The sequence below is a fragment of the Oryx dammah genome, unplaced genomic scaffold (genome assembly GCF_014754425.2).
Source record: "Oryx dammah isolate SB20612 unplaced genomic scaffold, SCBI_Odam_1.1 HiC_scaffold_1, whole genome shotgun sequence".
Lineage (NCBI taxonomy): Eukaryota > Metazoa > Chordata > Mammalia > Artiodactyla > Bovidae > Oryx > Oryx dammah.
The window spans coordinates 110,063,431-110,079,821 of record NW_024070185.1 but is presented as its reverse complement, the minus strand read 5'-3'; the positions used below and the strand labels follow the sequence as shown (position 1 = coordinate 110,079,821).

At 54.9% G+C, this 16,391-nt stretch overlaps 1 protein-coding gene across 10 annotated transcripts in view; it reads right to left on the bottom strand.

The window, feature by feature from the left end:
* Positions 1-16,391, bottom strand: part of MYT1L (myelin transcription factor 1 like) — a 345,839-nt gene that overhangs the window by 81,606 nt on the left and 247,842 nt on the right. For 6 of the 10 annotated variants that reach the window (XM_040241473.1, XM_040241513.1, XM_040241496.1 and 3 more), the window contains 4 exons: positions 11,385-12,365; positions 6,521-6,655; positions 2,228-2,318; positions 621-728 (listed from right to left, as the gene is read on the bottom strand). In XM_040241473.1, the coding sequence (XP_040097407.1) occupies positions 621-728; positions 2,228-2,318; positions 6,521-6,655; positions 11,385-12,365 (1,315 nt within the window). The remainder of the gene's footprint in view (positions 1-620; positions 729-2,227; positions 2,319-6,520; positions 6,656-11,384; positions 12,366-16,391) is intronic. The other 4 variants (XM_040241503.1, XM_040241542.1, XM_040241538.1 and 1 more) reach the window with 1 other exon arrangement.

Genomic DNA, 16,391 nt, shown 5'->3' with positions numbered 1-16,391 from the left:
GGCGACCAGCTTGCGCCTGGGCGAGGGCTGGAAGGGAGCACGTGGAAAGGAGTGCCGAGGGAAGCGAGGTTTCCTCCTCACGGGCCACAAGGAGCCGTCCTGAAGGTTGCAGTGGAGGGCGCCAGGTGACCTTTGCCCCACCCCGTCTTCACGGCCAATGACCAAGTGGCTTCAGGTAAGTCCTGTGCCCCTGCGCCTTGCTTTCCTCACCCGCTGAGCGGTGATGTCGACACAGGTGACATCATCCCGCCCGCCTCCTGGGGGCATCTGAGGACGGGGGCGCCTTTGGAACGCAAAGGTTGGAGTGGGGGTGCTGCCTTCTCCCCCAGATTAAGATGCAGTGACTTGGGGCGCCCCGTGAATTCTCCAGCTGCCTTTCCGGCCAGGGCCTGGAGCATCAGGGCCAGAGGAGAGCCAGAGACGGCTCCCTCTGCACCCCCAGGGCTCGGGGAGACCCAGGGGTGCTGGATGGCACTGGTGGTGGGGCTCGGCGCCCCAGTGAGGTCTCATCACTGAACCGGCTCCCCCGCCCTGCACCAGGCACGGCCACCCCTCAGGGCCGTCCGGGTGCCCGTCCCGTGGGGAGGGCCGTGCAGGGATCCCGACGGCGCGTCCGGTACCTGAGCACTCGGTCCGAGGCCTGGCTGGACTTGGACGCGTCACAGCCCTGGTGCTTCTCCTGGGCCTTGGCCAGCTTCTCTGCTGCAGCGATAGGGCATCCAGAAAGGCTGCAAAGACAGGGCTCTAAGCGTCCTCCGCAGCACCCCTCATTGACCCCATCAACTCCCCCCTCCCTCCCTCTCACAGCATCAGGCTCCTGAGCCTCGGGGACGGAGTGCACCAGGAGGGGCTGCGCATGTTTGCCCCCTAGCTCCATCAGACATGCTAATGGCCGCGCCACGCCAGCGAATGCACAGCCCCTTTCAAGGATGACAAAACAGAGGCAGAATCCTTCAAGGGACACAGAATCTTAGACACGGTGTCCATTCGGGGATGCTCGCTGGGGAACTGACCACTGGGTAGGATGGATTTCTGAAAACCCCGAGTGCAGGGCTCTCTGCCACTTGCTGACCTCAGCACGGTGGACACAGGCTGATCAGCCCGGCTGCCTCCTCCCCAGAAAGATACCCAGAAGGGGGAGGAAGGGAGAATGATCTCGAGGCTCCTGTAAAATGTTTTCTGAACCTAAGTATTTATAGGAAGAGACAGAAGGGTGCTCTTCTGTGTTTGAGCTGATTTTTCGTGAAACCCTGGTGTCTGCTGTGTGCATCTCTGCTAAGAGAGCAGAGGCTTCACCCATGTACACACAGAGTCCGGAATTGGTGTGATTCTGGTGAGGATGCTGAGGAGCTGATGCTGTAAGCCCTGTAATCAGGCATCAGGGGGCTGATCCAGCCATCACATCATGGTCCTCCAGAGGACACCCAGGAACGTCGCCGAGGGGTACACGTTTGTGACCTCGCTCGTTATAGACTCAGCACAAGTAACCAAGTTTATCAGACACGCAACAATGGCAATGAAGCTGATAACAGCTTTCTCTATTTAGATGTAACTTTATGCAACTTCGTGAAGCTGAAACGGTAGGACAAAAACAATTTGACAGAATCACTCTCAGGCTATTGGGTAAAAAGGACCTGCTGGGAACTGTATGAGAGGTCACTTAGCAGAAGTCGGGACAAGGCATGAGAGAGAGCGGGCTTTGTCCCGAGCAGAGTGTGGCTCTGCAGCTGCAGCCCAGGAGGGCCTGGCTCCTCGGGCCCCTTTCCTGGCCTGTCCCCTCGCCAGCTTCTTTGCACACGTGCTGGTGCCTGCCGACACCCACACGGATGACCGGGGTGCCAGTGGGGGTCACGGGGCTGCCGAGTGAGGTCACACCGTGCTCCGTCTGTGGTCTGCAGCTGCCATCCCATCTGATGGGGACAGGAGGGGACCTCCTGACCCCCGGAAGCTAAGGGAGAGGTTCCTGCCTTCCTTGGAGTCGCTGCAGATGGTTGCGGCTCCATCCGGGGTCTGACCTCAAGGAGGACACCTGCCGGGGGACTGTCACTCCATCATGAGCTGGGGAGACACCTGCAGACTCGGGTGTCTAAGCCCTGAGCTTTGCCGGGCGCCCTGGGTCGGCTCAGCTCCCCCTCCTGATGGGAGTGCCCAGGGCCCCGTCCCGCGGGCACGGGGAGGGGCTGCCGCGATCGGCTCCCTGCAGCAAGCGTGCAGGAGCTCTGCTTACCTTCTGTGTGAGTTCCTGTTGCTGTTGACATGCCCTCGTCCTGTGCAGCCTGGAGTGGGACACTTGAGGACATTTTCATGCATGGCGAGAACTTGACAAGGAGGCAGAGAAGACAGCCCAGCGTCAAAACACAGAAATGGTCCCAGGACAAGAATATGCAGTCATTTTAACAAAGGCTGGGTTAGTTTACAACAGACAGTCCTACACACGTCTGAGATGGACATGGGCAGGGAGACACAGGTAGGAAGAAGGGGAGGTGGTCTCCACCTCACTCTGACCGGCATGCAAAGCGGGATGCGCTGGGCGGGAGTGGGGGCTCGGGAAGTGGGAGCACAGGGCTGCTCCCACCGGGGCAGGAAAGCCGGGTCCCCGCGTGGCCCTCAGGCGCGAGCTCGGGGCGGGGGTCAGCCGTGTTGCAGCACGCAGATCGGCAGCTTGTAAACACGCCTCTGCCTTGGAAACACACGCAAGGGGGTCGTGGGTGAACAGGCATTCCCAAACCCGAATGTACATACAGAGAGTTAGATGATGACTTCTCATCTAGGAACTGGGCACCCTATTCTTGATTATACAAGGATGGAAGAGCTATGCGGGCCCAGGGGAGACCAGGAGGGAGGTGCAGGGCCTGGCCCACAGGGCGGAGGAGGCCACGCTGTCTGGAGAGCCAGCCCGAGCTGCCCCGAGGAGGTCACGGCCCTGGACTGGTGCTCAAACATTCCCTTCTGGTCCTCACTGACCGCTCGCTGCCCTGGACGGTGGGGTCTGCCAGGGGTGAGCAGCGCTGTGACCGCCTCTTCCCCGGCCCCCCGCCCAGTGGCCCTGAGCTCCGTGGGACCAGGGCAGCGAGCGTGCTGACCCTCTGTGGCGAGGGTGCCCTGGCCCCCGGAGAACACCATCCGCACAAACCCCGTGTGTCACTCGTGCCTACGGCCCCTCTCATCTCGGGGACCCTCCCTCGCTTCCCTGAAGCCCCTCCATGTCCCCCCGACGGGGCCCTGTGTCCCCTCAGCCCTGTCTCACAGTCAAGGCTCGATCCATGCGCGGCAGGGGGCTCACTCTGCCAGGACGCGGCCTGAGCAGGCGTTGGGGTCTCCTCTCTGGGGCATCACCCTGCCCCCGCCACCCGCTGTCTGACCCGCCCACCTCGGCTCGCTTCTTGGCCCCTCACTGGCACCTGGTCACCTTCCCATCACTGCTCTCGACCTTCCCCGTGACACGGCTTCCTCTCCTCCTGAGACTGAACCCTCCCTGCCTGCACGGTGGGCCACTCTCTCCTGCCAATGCCCGCTCCGTCCTCCATACCCAGCATGCCCTGGGATGGGGTCTGTGCTTCCCTGGGTCTGCAGGGGTCTCAGCTTCCTCCAGGGCCCAGTCTCCCTCTCGGGGGTCAGCTCCAGCCTCTCTCGGCAAACTTGCTGCCCTCTGCATCACCTTCTGCCTGACTTTTTTCTCAGGCACCCCCTGCATGTGTGGGCCTCTTGGAAAAACCGCCTTCTGCCCCGTCCTCTGCCCCTGGGATGTCTCCGCTCCTGCGTCCCCTCCTCTGCCCACCTTCCTACACGCCTGTGTCCAGACCTCCCAGTCTGGGCTCCTGTTCAGCCTCCTCTCTGAGCAGCTTCATCCTAATTTTACTGATGCTGCCCAGAGGACTGACCTCCTATGTGTCTGACCTCACCCAGGAGTCCCGGCTGGCCGTCCGGCCCTTGGGGACCGTGACACACAGCGTCTGGCTTCAGCTGGAGAAGTCCAGGCCACCAGAGCCCCTGCTGGATGAGCCCTGTTCTGGATTCCCCACCTTGGTGATTGGGGGAGACTCGCCGTCGACCCTGGGAGGCTCCTGGGTGTCTTCTCAACCTGCTTCCCTTTCTCCTTCTCACATCCTGTCCTGCCAGCCTGTCTCTGGAACGTTCCTTGGACCCGACCCTCTGGCACCACCTCCTTCCTGCCTGGCCTCCCACGTGGACCATCACAGCAGCTCTTAGAGAACACCCGGGGCTCCCTCTCAGACAGGACGGCCCGAGCGGCCCCCGTGTGGAGCCCGCGGTGGCCCTGGCCCTGATGCCCGTGGCAGCGGCTGGGACTTGCTGGTGAGGTGGGCACACTGCCTCGTACACGCAGCCGGCCCTGCCGAGCCAGGCTGGGGGCTCCTGCCTCACTTCGTGCTCCGTGAGTCCTCTGTGTCTCTAGCGTGGTGTGTTGAAAGCTGGGGTACAGGCTACTTTATGGAATTCAGCTGGACAGGAAAGTGGTTAGGGTGCGCTGCCCCGAAAACAGCTAACAGATCAAAAGTAGGAAAAGACATGTTTCTGTGGAGCTTTGGCTCTTGGTAATTTCTATGGCAGAGACTCCCGTATGAGTCCACCTTTGGAAACGACCTCCTGGGGGTGCCCGAGAAGGTGACAGTGAGTCTGGTTCAGAGCTGAGTCCACGGCACGTGAACAGGGACACCCAGCCTGACGCGGCGTTGGGGTGCAGGGGAGGCTCCCCTAGACTGACGCGGCGTTGGGGTGCAGAGGAGACTGCCCTAGGCTGACGCGGGGTCGGGGCGCAGAGGAGACTGCCCTAGACTGATGCGGCGTCGGGGTGCAGAGGAGACTGCCCTAGGCTGACGCGGCGTCGGGGCGCAGGGGAGGCTCCCCTAGACTGACGTGGCGTCGGGGTGCAGAGGAGACTGCCCTAGGCTGCTCTTGGGGAAATGGGGAGTCAGGAGGACCGCTCGGCCGTGAGAAGGAACGGATGCTCTACTCTGACATCTCAAAGAAACAGCGCACAGAGAAGCTCCCTGTGCTTCCCGCGTCAGTGCTGGGCCCCCGCCTTGTTTGCAGATGAGGACGAGCGGCACAGAGCACAGGTCTCCTGCCCCGCGACACAGCCGGTCAGGACTGCACCCAAATGCCGAGCCCAGAGCCCAGGTCTCCACGGAGACAGCTGCGCTCGGGGCTGGGACGGAGGTGAGTTTGGGTCTGAGCTCTGTTCTCTGCTCAGAGGAGCTCAGGAAGTGGCGTGCGTCCTCAGGGTGCCAGGTGCCGAGCCGATTCCCAGGGGAGGAGGAGGCGCCTGGCCTTCCCGTTCCTCATCTGAAAACAGGGCCAATGCCCCTGCAGGTGTACTGGGGATTGGATGAGTGCGAGCGGACGCCCGACCCAGGGGTGCTGGGCAGAAGCGGCCGGGGTGAAGCGAGCTGCCTCTGCTCATGTAACACACGGGCGCGGCCTCTCTGCAATTCGCTGCGGCCACAGCCCTGCACCTTTGCTCGCAGGATGGTTCCGAGAGACACGGCCTTCCCACCGCCAGGGGTCACCTGCAAGCCTGCAGCCACAGCAGCTTCTACAAATATGTCATCTGAAAACACTCAGCTCAACCTGTCCTCTAAGCTGCACAGCTTTCTTTGCCCCTCCAAAGCTGGCTGCTGTGACGGGGAAGTCCCCAGAAGGGCCCCTCAACCACCAGCTGGCCATTGCCGCTTCTCCAGCCGGGCGACGAGGGGTCCTCACTAGAAACCACGTCTTACAGGACGAGGGACCCCCACCGCCTTAGACCCCAAATCAGGGGCTGACACAGTCGTTCCTGAAAGCGTGCCTTTTCCCTGAGCCATCAGTTCTAACTGTACCTTCATAGTTGGCACACTTTATGTGTTGAGAAAAGATAAGCAAAAACGGTACATCATTTCAGTTCTAAAAGAAATTCAGTTGTTTCCATACATGGAGTGCATGTTCTCAGAACCTAAGGGATTCAGACAGATTCGTAAGATCGAATCCAGCTTGAGTTAAACCTCCTTAAGATTTTATCGTGTAGAAATGTTGGGACAGTATGAAATAGATACTAAGTAGAATGCAGTTACACATAAATACTGGTTAGTGTGGATGGAGAAGTTCAGCTAACTGGGCGAAAGCCACTTCAGAGTCCCTTTTCTTTGGGGGTCAGAGCTGTGGGGCGTGGGGTGGGTGTCTCAGAGGCTATCTAGACTCAGTGCTGCAGTCTGTGGGGAGGAAAGGAGGGAAGTGCCTGGCGAGGGTCGCCGCGAGCCCGAGATGAAGGCAGGAGCAGGCCGCCTGCTCGGGGGCCGTGGGGGAGGGGACCCTGGTGTGGAGCTGGGGTCCGAGGTGGGTGTGCAGGCCCCGCACCGAGGGGACGCTGCGGTGGGCGAGCCGGGGTCCTGGCCGAGCTGCCCCTCGGATAAGGAGGACACACCCGTCGGGCGGCACTGACCGGAGATGGAATGGCAGGCGAGGAGGACGCAGAAACGAGGTGCAGGCGTGTGCGCGCCAGGGCGCTGGGGAGACACCGACTTACTTTCTGGAGGGACCCTATCTTTGTGCGGGCATCCGGACAGACTGCGGTGATGCGGATAGAGCCCGGTTACGTGGCCCGTTCCGTCGCACCCGGGGGTGGGGCACTTGCTCTCTTTCTTTTCTGCTCTCGAGGGATCTAGAAGTGATAACAGGTGTCAAGAGAATGAGTCGTTTTTTCAGCCGACCGAAGACAAACGTGATCATTCAACAGCCTGAAGGGGCCTTGGTGCAGAAAGACGCAAAGCAGGTGTCGGGGACACTCTGCGACAGCCTGGGTCGTTCTCCGGCTTCAGGTGATTTTGTTTTTAACCTTGAACGGTGTGATCACGAATCATATTTTACTTTCGATGCTAAAGAAAAAAATGCTCTCCCTACCTGAACTCTTGATTAATCGTTTCCCGTGTGTTACATGATAAGTTATTGCTCAAAGAGATCAACATAAACAATGATGAGACAGTGACCTTCTCAGAGAACAAGAGATCTCCATAATCCTTCACCAACTGCGTCGAGACATCCAACCAGGAAACATAACGTCTTTTAAGCACTCTGCAGCAGAGTTTCTTACTGAATTCTCTGATTGTATATGCTATTAACTGCACGGTTTTACTGGTACTGAAATGTCTTCTCTTGAAACACTGTTCTTAGGACACAAATTCAATGCTTTTCTCAGGACAGACTGAACTCTCAGAAGGCACTGCCAGCAAATGACCGAAATGGTAGGACTCCCACCTGAGAGAGGTGATGGGCAATCAAAGATGTTTCAGAAGCTGCTGGAGCAGTAATTTGTTTTGATCTCTTCGTCTGTGCTTGGAGCCAGAGGAAGGCTTGGATAGCTGTGCAAGCAAGCACCAGACTAAGAGGCGGCGCTTCTGGGCAGCCTGGGGGCGCTGTGGTGCCCGCGGGGCGGACGCCAGATGCCAGAGTGCAGTGACATCGCCCACAAAATTAACCCTAGACCAGAACTGGCCGCAGCTCATTGATGTGCAGAAAATAACCCCAGAACCTGTTTCTACGAGGAAGCCCAGACCAGAGTCATGCCAGTGTGTGAAACACTACTTTTGAACCAGTTTTCAAAACGAGATGCACAGATGAACCAGAGATGGTGACTACCAGAAGTCTGTTTTAGTCTAGTAAAGCATCTAGAAAACAGATGTTTTACTTTTGGAGGATTCTTTTTATATCAAGAAAGAGGATTGGTCTAAAATTTTTGAAACTTTTATAAAATTTTTTTCTTAATCATTTACGTAAACCTGAAATAGACATAGGACTCACAGGAATATATATATATATATATATATACACACACTTTTATGTTTGCATAAAAATCTTTCCTTTTATTGTTTAGCTAACATTTTATTCTCTAAGATGTCTCTTTCAGGACCTGGGATCTCTTAAACCAGTGACAGATATGTCCTAGATACAGCTCCGGGAGTTGGTGATGGACAGGGAGGCCTGGCATGCTGCAATTCATGGGGTCACAAAGAGTCGGACACAGCTGAGCGACTGAACTGAACTGAACTGAACTGAATTTCATAATAACAGAGGTATAACTGAATGGATGCAAATATAAAATAGTAAGTGCAAGTAACCGTTTCAAAGGAAAATATTATTTAAGATCATAAATTAGAGATATCATTTAAAATGATAAACTAGATATAAATGACTTTAAAGGATAAAAACGTAATTTATAACTATTAGGAATCATTAAGTGACTCTTTTCCATGAGTTTGTACAGCTTCCTAACAAATTATACTATGTCACGACCTTGAAAGTGCTCTGAAGCTCAGCACAGATTTGTATGAACACCGCGCGGCTCTGGCCACTGCAGGTTCGCAGACGCCAGGGTGTACTCTCCTCTCGATGCCTGTGTCCTGGGGGAGGGCGGTCACCTCTGCCTTCACCAACACCCCTACCTCCTTGCTTTCTCCCTTCTCACAACCCCAATTCATCTTGAAAACAAATCTTTGAGCAAACGCAAACCAACCAAGCAAGCAAAACAGGCCAACAGTCTACCCCAAACCTTGCAACGGCATCTAGAAACACCGCATGCTGCATCTAGCCCTTCTTTTCTCCCTTTGGAGCAGACACTTGCGGAGAAGGTGGAAAAAGTTTTGTGATGAACTTCTGTTTTAGCTCAAGCTTTTGGAAAGTTACTCGTCTATAATTTAAATAATTTTGAAAAGATTGTGTATGGATGAGAATTGGTATGAGTGTCCTCTCCATGTTTAATAAAGCAGCAGAGAAGCTAACCATAGATTGTCGATACACACTTGGCCATGCCTGCCAGGCAGCTCTGTCCCGGGGATATCCCAGGCAAGAATACTGGAGTGGGCAGACAGTCCCTTCTCAGGGGCTTTTCCCGACCCAGGGATGGAACCAGGTCTCTGCATTGCAAGCAGATTCTCTACTGTCTGAGCCAGCAGGGAAGCCCGGGAGGGCAGAAAGCTTTTTAAAAACAGGAGACCATTTCTCTCTCTCCTCATGTCGGTATCCTTCCTTGGCTTTACTTATTTGGTTCTGCGTTTAACTGCGACATCTTCGAAAGAAATTTGGGAGAGACGTGGAACACACTGAGAGGAAACGGAGGTGCGCTTTGACCAGAGGAGGAGGATGTGGAGAACCTGGGGAGAGGCTGGAGTCGTCAGGAAAGCCCGACCCCCAACCTCGTCCCCTCTCAGGGAAAAGGTGCATCCCCGCGTGGGGATCGTACTGTTTCTTTCCGTTCTGTCCCTGTTTACTGAGGGGAAACAAGTGACCTGCACTCCACTTCTTCCCTAAAACACAGAGCAACAGTAACAGAACAGAGTGAGTGAAAATCTTCAGCGAGTTGCTGGGGTGGAAGAAACCACAGAAGCCAGCGCAGGCACAGGAAGCCCGGCGCGCATGAGCCCGCAAGGTGGCCTTCGCCGCCGGACTCCGGCCCGAAACGCCCTGCAGAAAGCCGTCGTGCCCGCCCCCGACCCAGTCCACAGGGAAGGACACCGCTTCCACCCAAGTGTTCCATGTCTGCGTGCCTGTTAGACTTAACAGTCGTGTTCGACTCTGTGGCCCCATGGCCTGTAGGCCACCGGGTTTCTCTGTCTGTGGGGTTCTCCAGGCAAGAACACGAGCGCGCTCCCAACCCAGGGATCGAACCTGCGTCCCTCACGTCGCCTGTATCAGCATGTGGGTTCTTTACCACTAGCGCCATCTGGGATTCTCAAATACCCAGCTACGGATTTCTAAGAGACTGTGTTCATTATCAACACACTCGCTGCATCTCCGGGTCTTGCAACACCCAAAGCAAGCCTGACGGTCCCCTGAGCTCCACGTCATGGTCTTTGGGAGCGGACCCTTCTTCACACGCTGCGCTTCACGGGGTCTGGCCTACCCCTAAACAGCCGTCAGCGCCCAGCACCTGGCACGTGCAGGGCCCGGCAGGCCTCTGGCTGAGGTCCGTCTCCAGTGGAGTTTGGTTAAAGAAAAGCCTAATGCGCCCCTGGGGGTGCATGCCCATCGAGAGGAGAATACAGACCTGTGTCCGCGCAGAAGTAGATTCTGATTGTGTGACGTTGCCCTAGCAACTGATTTCCAAAGCAAAACCTGAACCTCATTATAAGGAAACAATATTCATAGGGAATAGGAGAGCACACAAAACAGAAGGACTTTTTGGCACAACTAGGGAAGAGTTTAGGGGATCACCCATTTCACTCTTGAAGCTTCTGCTTCTCCCTTGGTTCTGAAAGAGTCTTGAAACTGAAATATTCACAAGGAACTACATGAGGTCAAATTATAATCCACTTCATACTGAAAGCGAACATGGCTGTTACTGGAAAGCTGACGTCGACTGTTCAGGCTGGATATATACACCTACACATATTGGGTGTAGCAACCATATATGTATATGGCTAAATGTATAGACCCATGCAGATACACACCCACATATTTCACAACTGGAAACCTGGTTGGAGCTATGGCAGAGGATGGTTTTGAGTGTCTCCTGATAAAGCAAGCACCATGACTGTTTCCACGGTGGCTGGGAACAGGGAGGGGTGGGTACGCTAGAAGGACGACTACTGGTCTCCGCTGGGGATGCGCGGCTCCCGTCACTGACCAGCTACTTTAAGATAATGAATGTGGAGTCACTGCCCCCGCCACACGCTAGTGGTCATGCTGCTGCTCCCGTGCGGTTTCTAGCAGGGATGCTTTCCATGGGCGAGGCTGCATCAGTGACTGTCACTGGACGCTAATTTCATAAATTGAGGACTTCCCTGGCGGCTCAGATGGTAAAGCGTCTGCTTACAAGGCGGGAGGCCCGGGTTCAAACCCTGGGTAGGGAAGATCTCCTGGAGAAGGCAATGGCACCCCACTCCAGTACTCTTGCCTGGAAAATCCCATGGATGGAGGAGCCTGGTAGGCTACAGTCCACGGGGTCGCAAAGAGTCGGACACGACTGAGCGACTTCACTTTCACAAATCATGATGCCACCTACTCAATGCAATTTGAAATGCACGCTTCACCCCCCTTGGCTAATTATCACGTAAACCCTTGCCGCGCCACACAGACTGTGGCTCACCTGCGAGAAAACAGGCTCATCCTAACATTCTCTATCACGTGATGGGCGTGTACTCTCACCCTGGATCTCCAAGACATGCGTCTTCCCCTGAAATATCATGTTATTAAGCTGCTTTGTGCATTTTTCAGACAGACATTTTATTTGCTCTTTGGAGACATAACCATGAGGCATAATTCTGGGATCGCCTGCAAGAAGCATGCATTGGTGATGCAACGCAGGGAGATGCCTCCTTGAGCGGCCGCCTACGCCTGACAGCTTTCGCCCTAGCTCCCGCTTCCACGAGGCCACTTACGTTAGGTAGAAATATTACCTTTACCATAGTATGGCTTTTTGACATGGCTGTCAGCGGACTTAGGCTTCCTCTCCTCCCCAGGGAGCGGCCGCGGGGACTGGTCCTCGAAGGACCGCAGACTGTCCCTGCGGCCCGCCTCCAGCGCCATCTTCTCCCTCATGGCCTTGGCCCTCTCGGTCTCCAGGGCGATGGCTTTCTCCAGGAGGGTCAGGTTGCCCTTGGTCATGTCAAACACCTCCTCCGAGCGGTCGGAGGTCACAGAGGCGGCATCGTCGTCGCGCTCGCGGTACCCGCTGTCCTCCTTGGCACAGCTGGAGAACGTTCTGGGCCGGGGACTCAGCTGCTCCTCCAGCCGCATCAGGTTCATCATGTCCGAGTAGCTGCGGTCCGGCGTCCGGCCCGGGAAGTCGTCCTCCGGGCGGCCGTGCGCGCGCGGGCCGGCGCCGGGCGGGGGCGGCCGCTCCTGGGGGCTGCCCTCGCTCAGCTTGCGCGCCAGGTCGAAGCACTGGTTGCGGAGACACTCCAGGCTGCTCAGGCACACCTCCTCGTCGCTCTCCTCCACCAGCTTGTCCGCCAGCCCGTTGTTGGCCGGCTTGCCCAGCATCGCGTAGCTCAAGGTCCGGCCGTCGGGCGGCGCCAGCGCGTCCGCGTAGGCGCGGTCGCCCGGGTGGTCCCCCAGCACGGCGCCGTGGCCCTGGGCCAGCAGCTTCAGGGAGTCCACCGTCTCCCTGACCACGTCGCTGTCGAGGTCCAGGCTGAGCTCGCCCTTGCGGCCGGGGGCCTCCGTCTTGTCGCTGTCGTCCTCCAGGCTGTGCGACGTGCTGCTGTTCATCTCGGACTCGGTGCGCGCGCGGTACGCCGCGTCCTCCGCGATCTTGCCGAGGTTCAGCAGCGACTTGGCCACCAGCTCGTCGTAGTTGTCGTACTCGTCGTTGTTGTTGTCGTCCTTCTCCGCGTCCTGCAGCACGCGCGCGCCGTGGCAGCCCAGCTGGTGGTCTTCTGTGGAGAGAGCAGACAGAAGGACAAGAAAACAGGAGGGAAAGCGGCTAGAACGCGTGGCTGCAACAGCGCGGAAGGCAAGCTCGGGGCGCGGCCGTCGGGGACCTGGAGGCCCCCTGCAGGTCCGCAGGCGGAGGGGACATTAAAAGCGGCGTGTGCTCAGGGCACCGGGCGCTGGGTAAGACACCTGCTACAGACTAGTTCCCGGAACTGACAGACAAGCCGCTGGATAGGGTAAACACAGTCTTGTTGCCCTTTAGTTGCTAAGTCCTGTCTGACTCTCTGCAGCCCCGTGGACTGCAGCCTGCCAGGCTCCTCTGTCCGTGGGATTCTCCAGGCAAGAATACTGGAGTGGGTTGCCACTTCCTCCTCCGGAGATCTTCCTGACCCCGGGATCGAGTTCCCATCTCCTGCGTTGGCAGGTGGGTTCTTTACCACTGAGCCACCTGGGAAGCCTAAATATAATTTTAAAATATTACTTTTTCATTACTTCTAAATTTTAAGCATTGGTTTTAAAATTGGATTTATTTACTGCCTGACCATGTGCATAATAATGATATCCGTGGTACGACTAGACTTTCTAAGAGTTTGGGAACTTGTCGTCACCTTGTAAGCAGATGTTCACAGACATTGCTTTTAACTTGCTTTCACAGAGATGCTTGGGCAGCACAGAAGAAAGCCCAGGGTTCTGGTGGGTCCTGCTGGGATGCCGACATCCCAACACTGGTGGGTTCTGTGCCAACACCGACCCTGGGCAGTCAGTACCAAGAGCACATACTGGGGCTGAGAGTGGCTTTGAATTTTCTACCTTAGAGCCAGTTTATCAAGACACACTGTGAAGCAACAAGCCCCAGCTAAACTTAGAAGGCACTTTGGTTCACTGTATCTCAGCAGGCTGGAGAGGGTGGATGGGGAGAAGTACACAGCGGCCAGACGCCCATTAAATGCAGGAGTGCAGTGAGTTGGCACCAATGACACACCACCCAGCGCCTGCTGCGGTTGCCCTGCGCCGCGGCCAGCCCGGGGAGAGCTGGCAGAGACACTGTGCCCGTGCACCGTGTGGGCTGGCACATAGAACGTGTGGGTAAATGTCATGTCCACACTCAAAAGAATTCGGGAATACTCATTTTAAAAGGACCATGTTAAAAATTACACTCACCCCTGTATTCGATGGCATCACCAATCGATGGACCTGAGTGTAAGCAAGCTCTGGGAGTTGGTGATGGACAGGGAAGCCTGGTGTGCTGCAGTCCATGGGGTCGCAAAGGGTTGGACACGACTGAGTGACTGAACTGAACCCCGTATTTCATCTGAAACATATTCTAACTCTAAAGGGATATTTATAGAGTATGCATCGTTTTCCCTCATGCTATGTGATCACTACCACTCATATTGCAAATTATAGATAATACTAAATGGATTTGCAAATGGATTCCCCCGCCCATTTTAGGTTGTATTTGGTTAACTGCCTGCCATTTTCAAATATACTCCTTGTATCTATGATTAAACAAACCAGAGTAAGAAGAATTTTAAAAGTGTATTAGTGAGGAAATGAGGCGTATTGATTGGTAGAATATACTGGGTGATTCAGAGCTGAGTCAGGGGACCCAAGTGTTTTCTTTACGGATTCTGTGCTGTCTCCTTAGAAAAGGTTTTTGTTGGTGAACAGGGTCGGACATCAACACATTAGTAACAGAAAACAACATCTTTGCTAGCCCACACGTGGAACCAACACATTTTTGAAGTTTAATATCTCTCTAAACATCAGCAAATCAAATTTCTCATATATTAGTCAGAGAGTATCATTAATTGTATGAAATAAATGTTGTCGCTGCTTTGGATAATTTCTGGGAGTCGATAGCCTGAGAAGGAGCATACATGTTTTCCCAAAGAGCAGCAAAATGAAAACAAAACCAGTGGACACATCAGAAATACCGAGGAAGCGTTCACCTAAGAGTATATCACTCACAGCCAGGGTGAGGCTCTCAAATCCGGAAGGCCACCCTCTGTGTCCTCGAGGCTGCTGGACTCCAGCCGTGAGCAAGGGGATGGCAGGAGAGACGGCTCCAGCTGCAGAAGATCCTCGTGGGTAACGGACTTTCTCAAGTTATCAGTATTTAACTCTTTAAAAAAGCATGTGAGACAAAGTCAGGCCCTAATGATGTGGATGGATGGAGGGGGTCTGTCAGGAACTTGCCAACAAGCAGGTTTGAAGCTTCACCCTCCAGAATTCAAAATCATTCACAGTGAGCTTTTGGAATTCCATCTCTGATTTTGTGCTTTCAGGCAGTTTACCCTTCTAGTTGTGTTTTTGCGGAGGCTCATGATAAAAAGGACCACGCGTGGAAGTGGGCAGTGGGAAATGGTCCAGAAGTCTCTGGGCCAGCTAGGCCTTAACAACGTGGTCCTGATAGTCCACAAACTGAATTTTCAATCCAAAGAGATTCAGGAGTCAGTGGGGGTAGTTCTTCATGTGATGAATGATCCAGGAAACAGGGAGAGTGTGTTTGCGATGAGAAAAGATGCTTTACCAGAAAATTATTTTAAAGTTCAGGTCCACATTCTAAACAAAAGAGCACGGCCACTCAGAGGTTTAAGGAGAAGGCCCCGCATCTCTGTGGCCTTTCTATCTGGCTGGAGTCTCTTCTCTAGCAGAACTGCTGCGGTAACTCACAGGGAGGACACGGGCAGGGGGCAGCCTTGGGCTCGCCTTTGGGAGGGGCTCCCAGCATGTCCACGCCTCTGGAGACTGGAGGAGGGCGGATCCAGCCACTCCCGGGGAGGGCCCTGTGCCCAGGAAGCGCAGGTGGCTCAGGAGCTCAGCCCACGGGGCCTCCACAGCGTTTCCTCACCGAGTACACCGGAATTTTTGTTGGGATTCTATGCATCTATGGATCCCAGTGTGAGCTTTGTGAAATGTTGTAGGTCTGAACTTTGTCTTTTGAGTCAGATTGTTGTAAACAATTTATGCTCAAAGCTACAACTAAAAAACAGCAACAAAAAATTCTCTAAAAAATGGAGCCATGTAGGAAAATTTTTCTTCCCCATCCTCATAACCAGAATTTGATGTGGTTAGAACTCTGTGCAGACTTCAGCGAGCATTTTGTCTCCAAAGATTAGTCTGAGACCCACCCTTTGATTCTTTCAGTGTCTAGAATCAAAAGGTAGGTTGCTGTTGTTCTTTCTAGATGTTAAAATCTCTCAAGTAGACAACAGATTAAAACAAAAACATAGAAGAACAGGAAGAAGAGACACTTCTTCACAGCAGAAATTCTCTAGTCTGCCAGGTCACAGAAGATGTGGTCTAAGAGTCCACCCTCCATGGGTTGCAAATCACAAAAGCCCACAGTTTCCTCTGGCCCTTCATGCAGGAAAGGTCACTCCTGGGCGTCACCCTTCCTCTGCAGGTGAGAAGGCTGGAGGCTGGGAAGAGCAGGCCACATGGCCCAGAGGCCCACAGACCTCACTGAGGCCCCCCCCAGCTTCCCTACTGTACTGAGCCCCCAGGGGGAGCCCAGGACTTCATGGGGCAGGGTGGACACTGAGGTCTCCTTTGCAGAGTGGAAGGGCCCGCTCCTGGGTGTCCTGGGTTCCTTAGCTCAAATTCTGAGAGCTCGGGGTGGGTTCTTGATGGGCAGAGCAATGAATCGGCCTCTGAGAGCTGGCCCAGGGCCCCCTCGGCCTGTCCCCCGGAATCCACTGCTTCTTATTTTCTTCTTAGATGCAGACACACAATTCCTTTCTTCTTCATCCTCCAAACAACAGGCATTTCTGCACCACCACCAGCCCTGTGCAATCCCAGAGCGTCCAGTGCTGGCTATACATTTACGAGCACAGGTCAGACCTGCCCCCGGGCGCCAGGCACAGCACTGCACCTACAGACTGCAGTGACCCCAAGCGTGGACCTGGAGAGTTGCCTCTTTTTTTTAAAGACATTATTATTATTATTGACGTGAACTACTTCAAAAGGCTTTATTGACTGCATTATCGTATTGTTTTACGTTTTGGTTGTTTGGCCATGAGGCA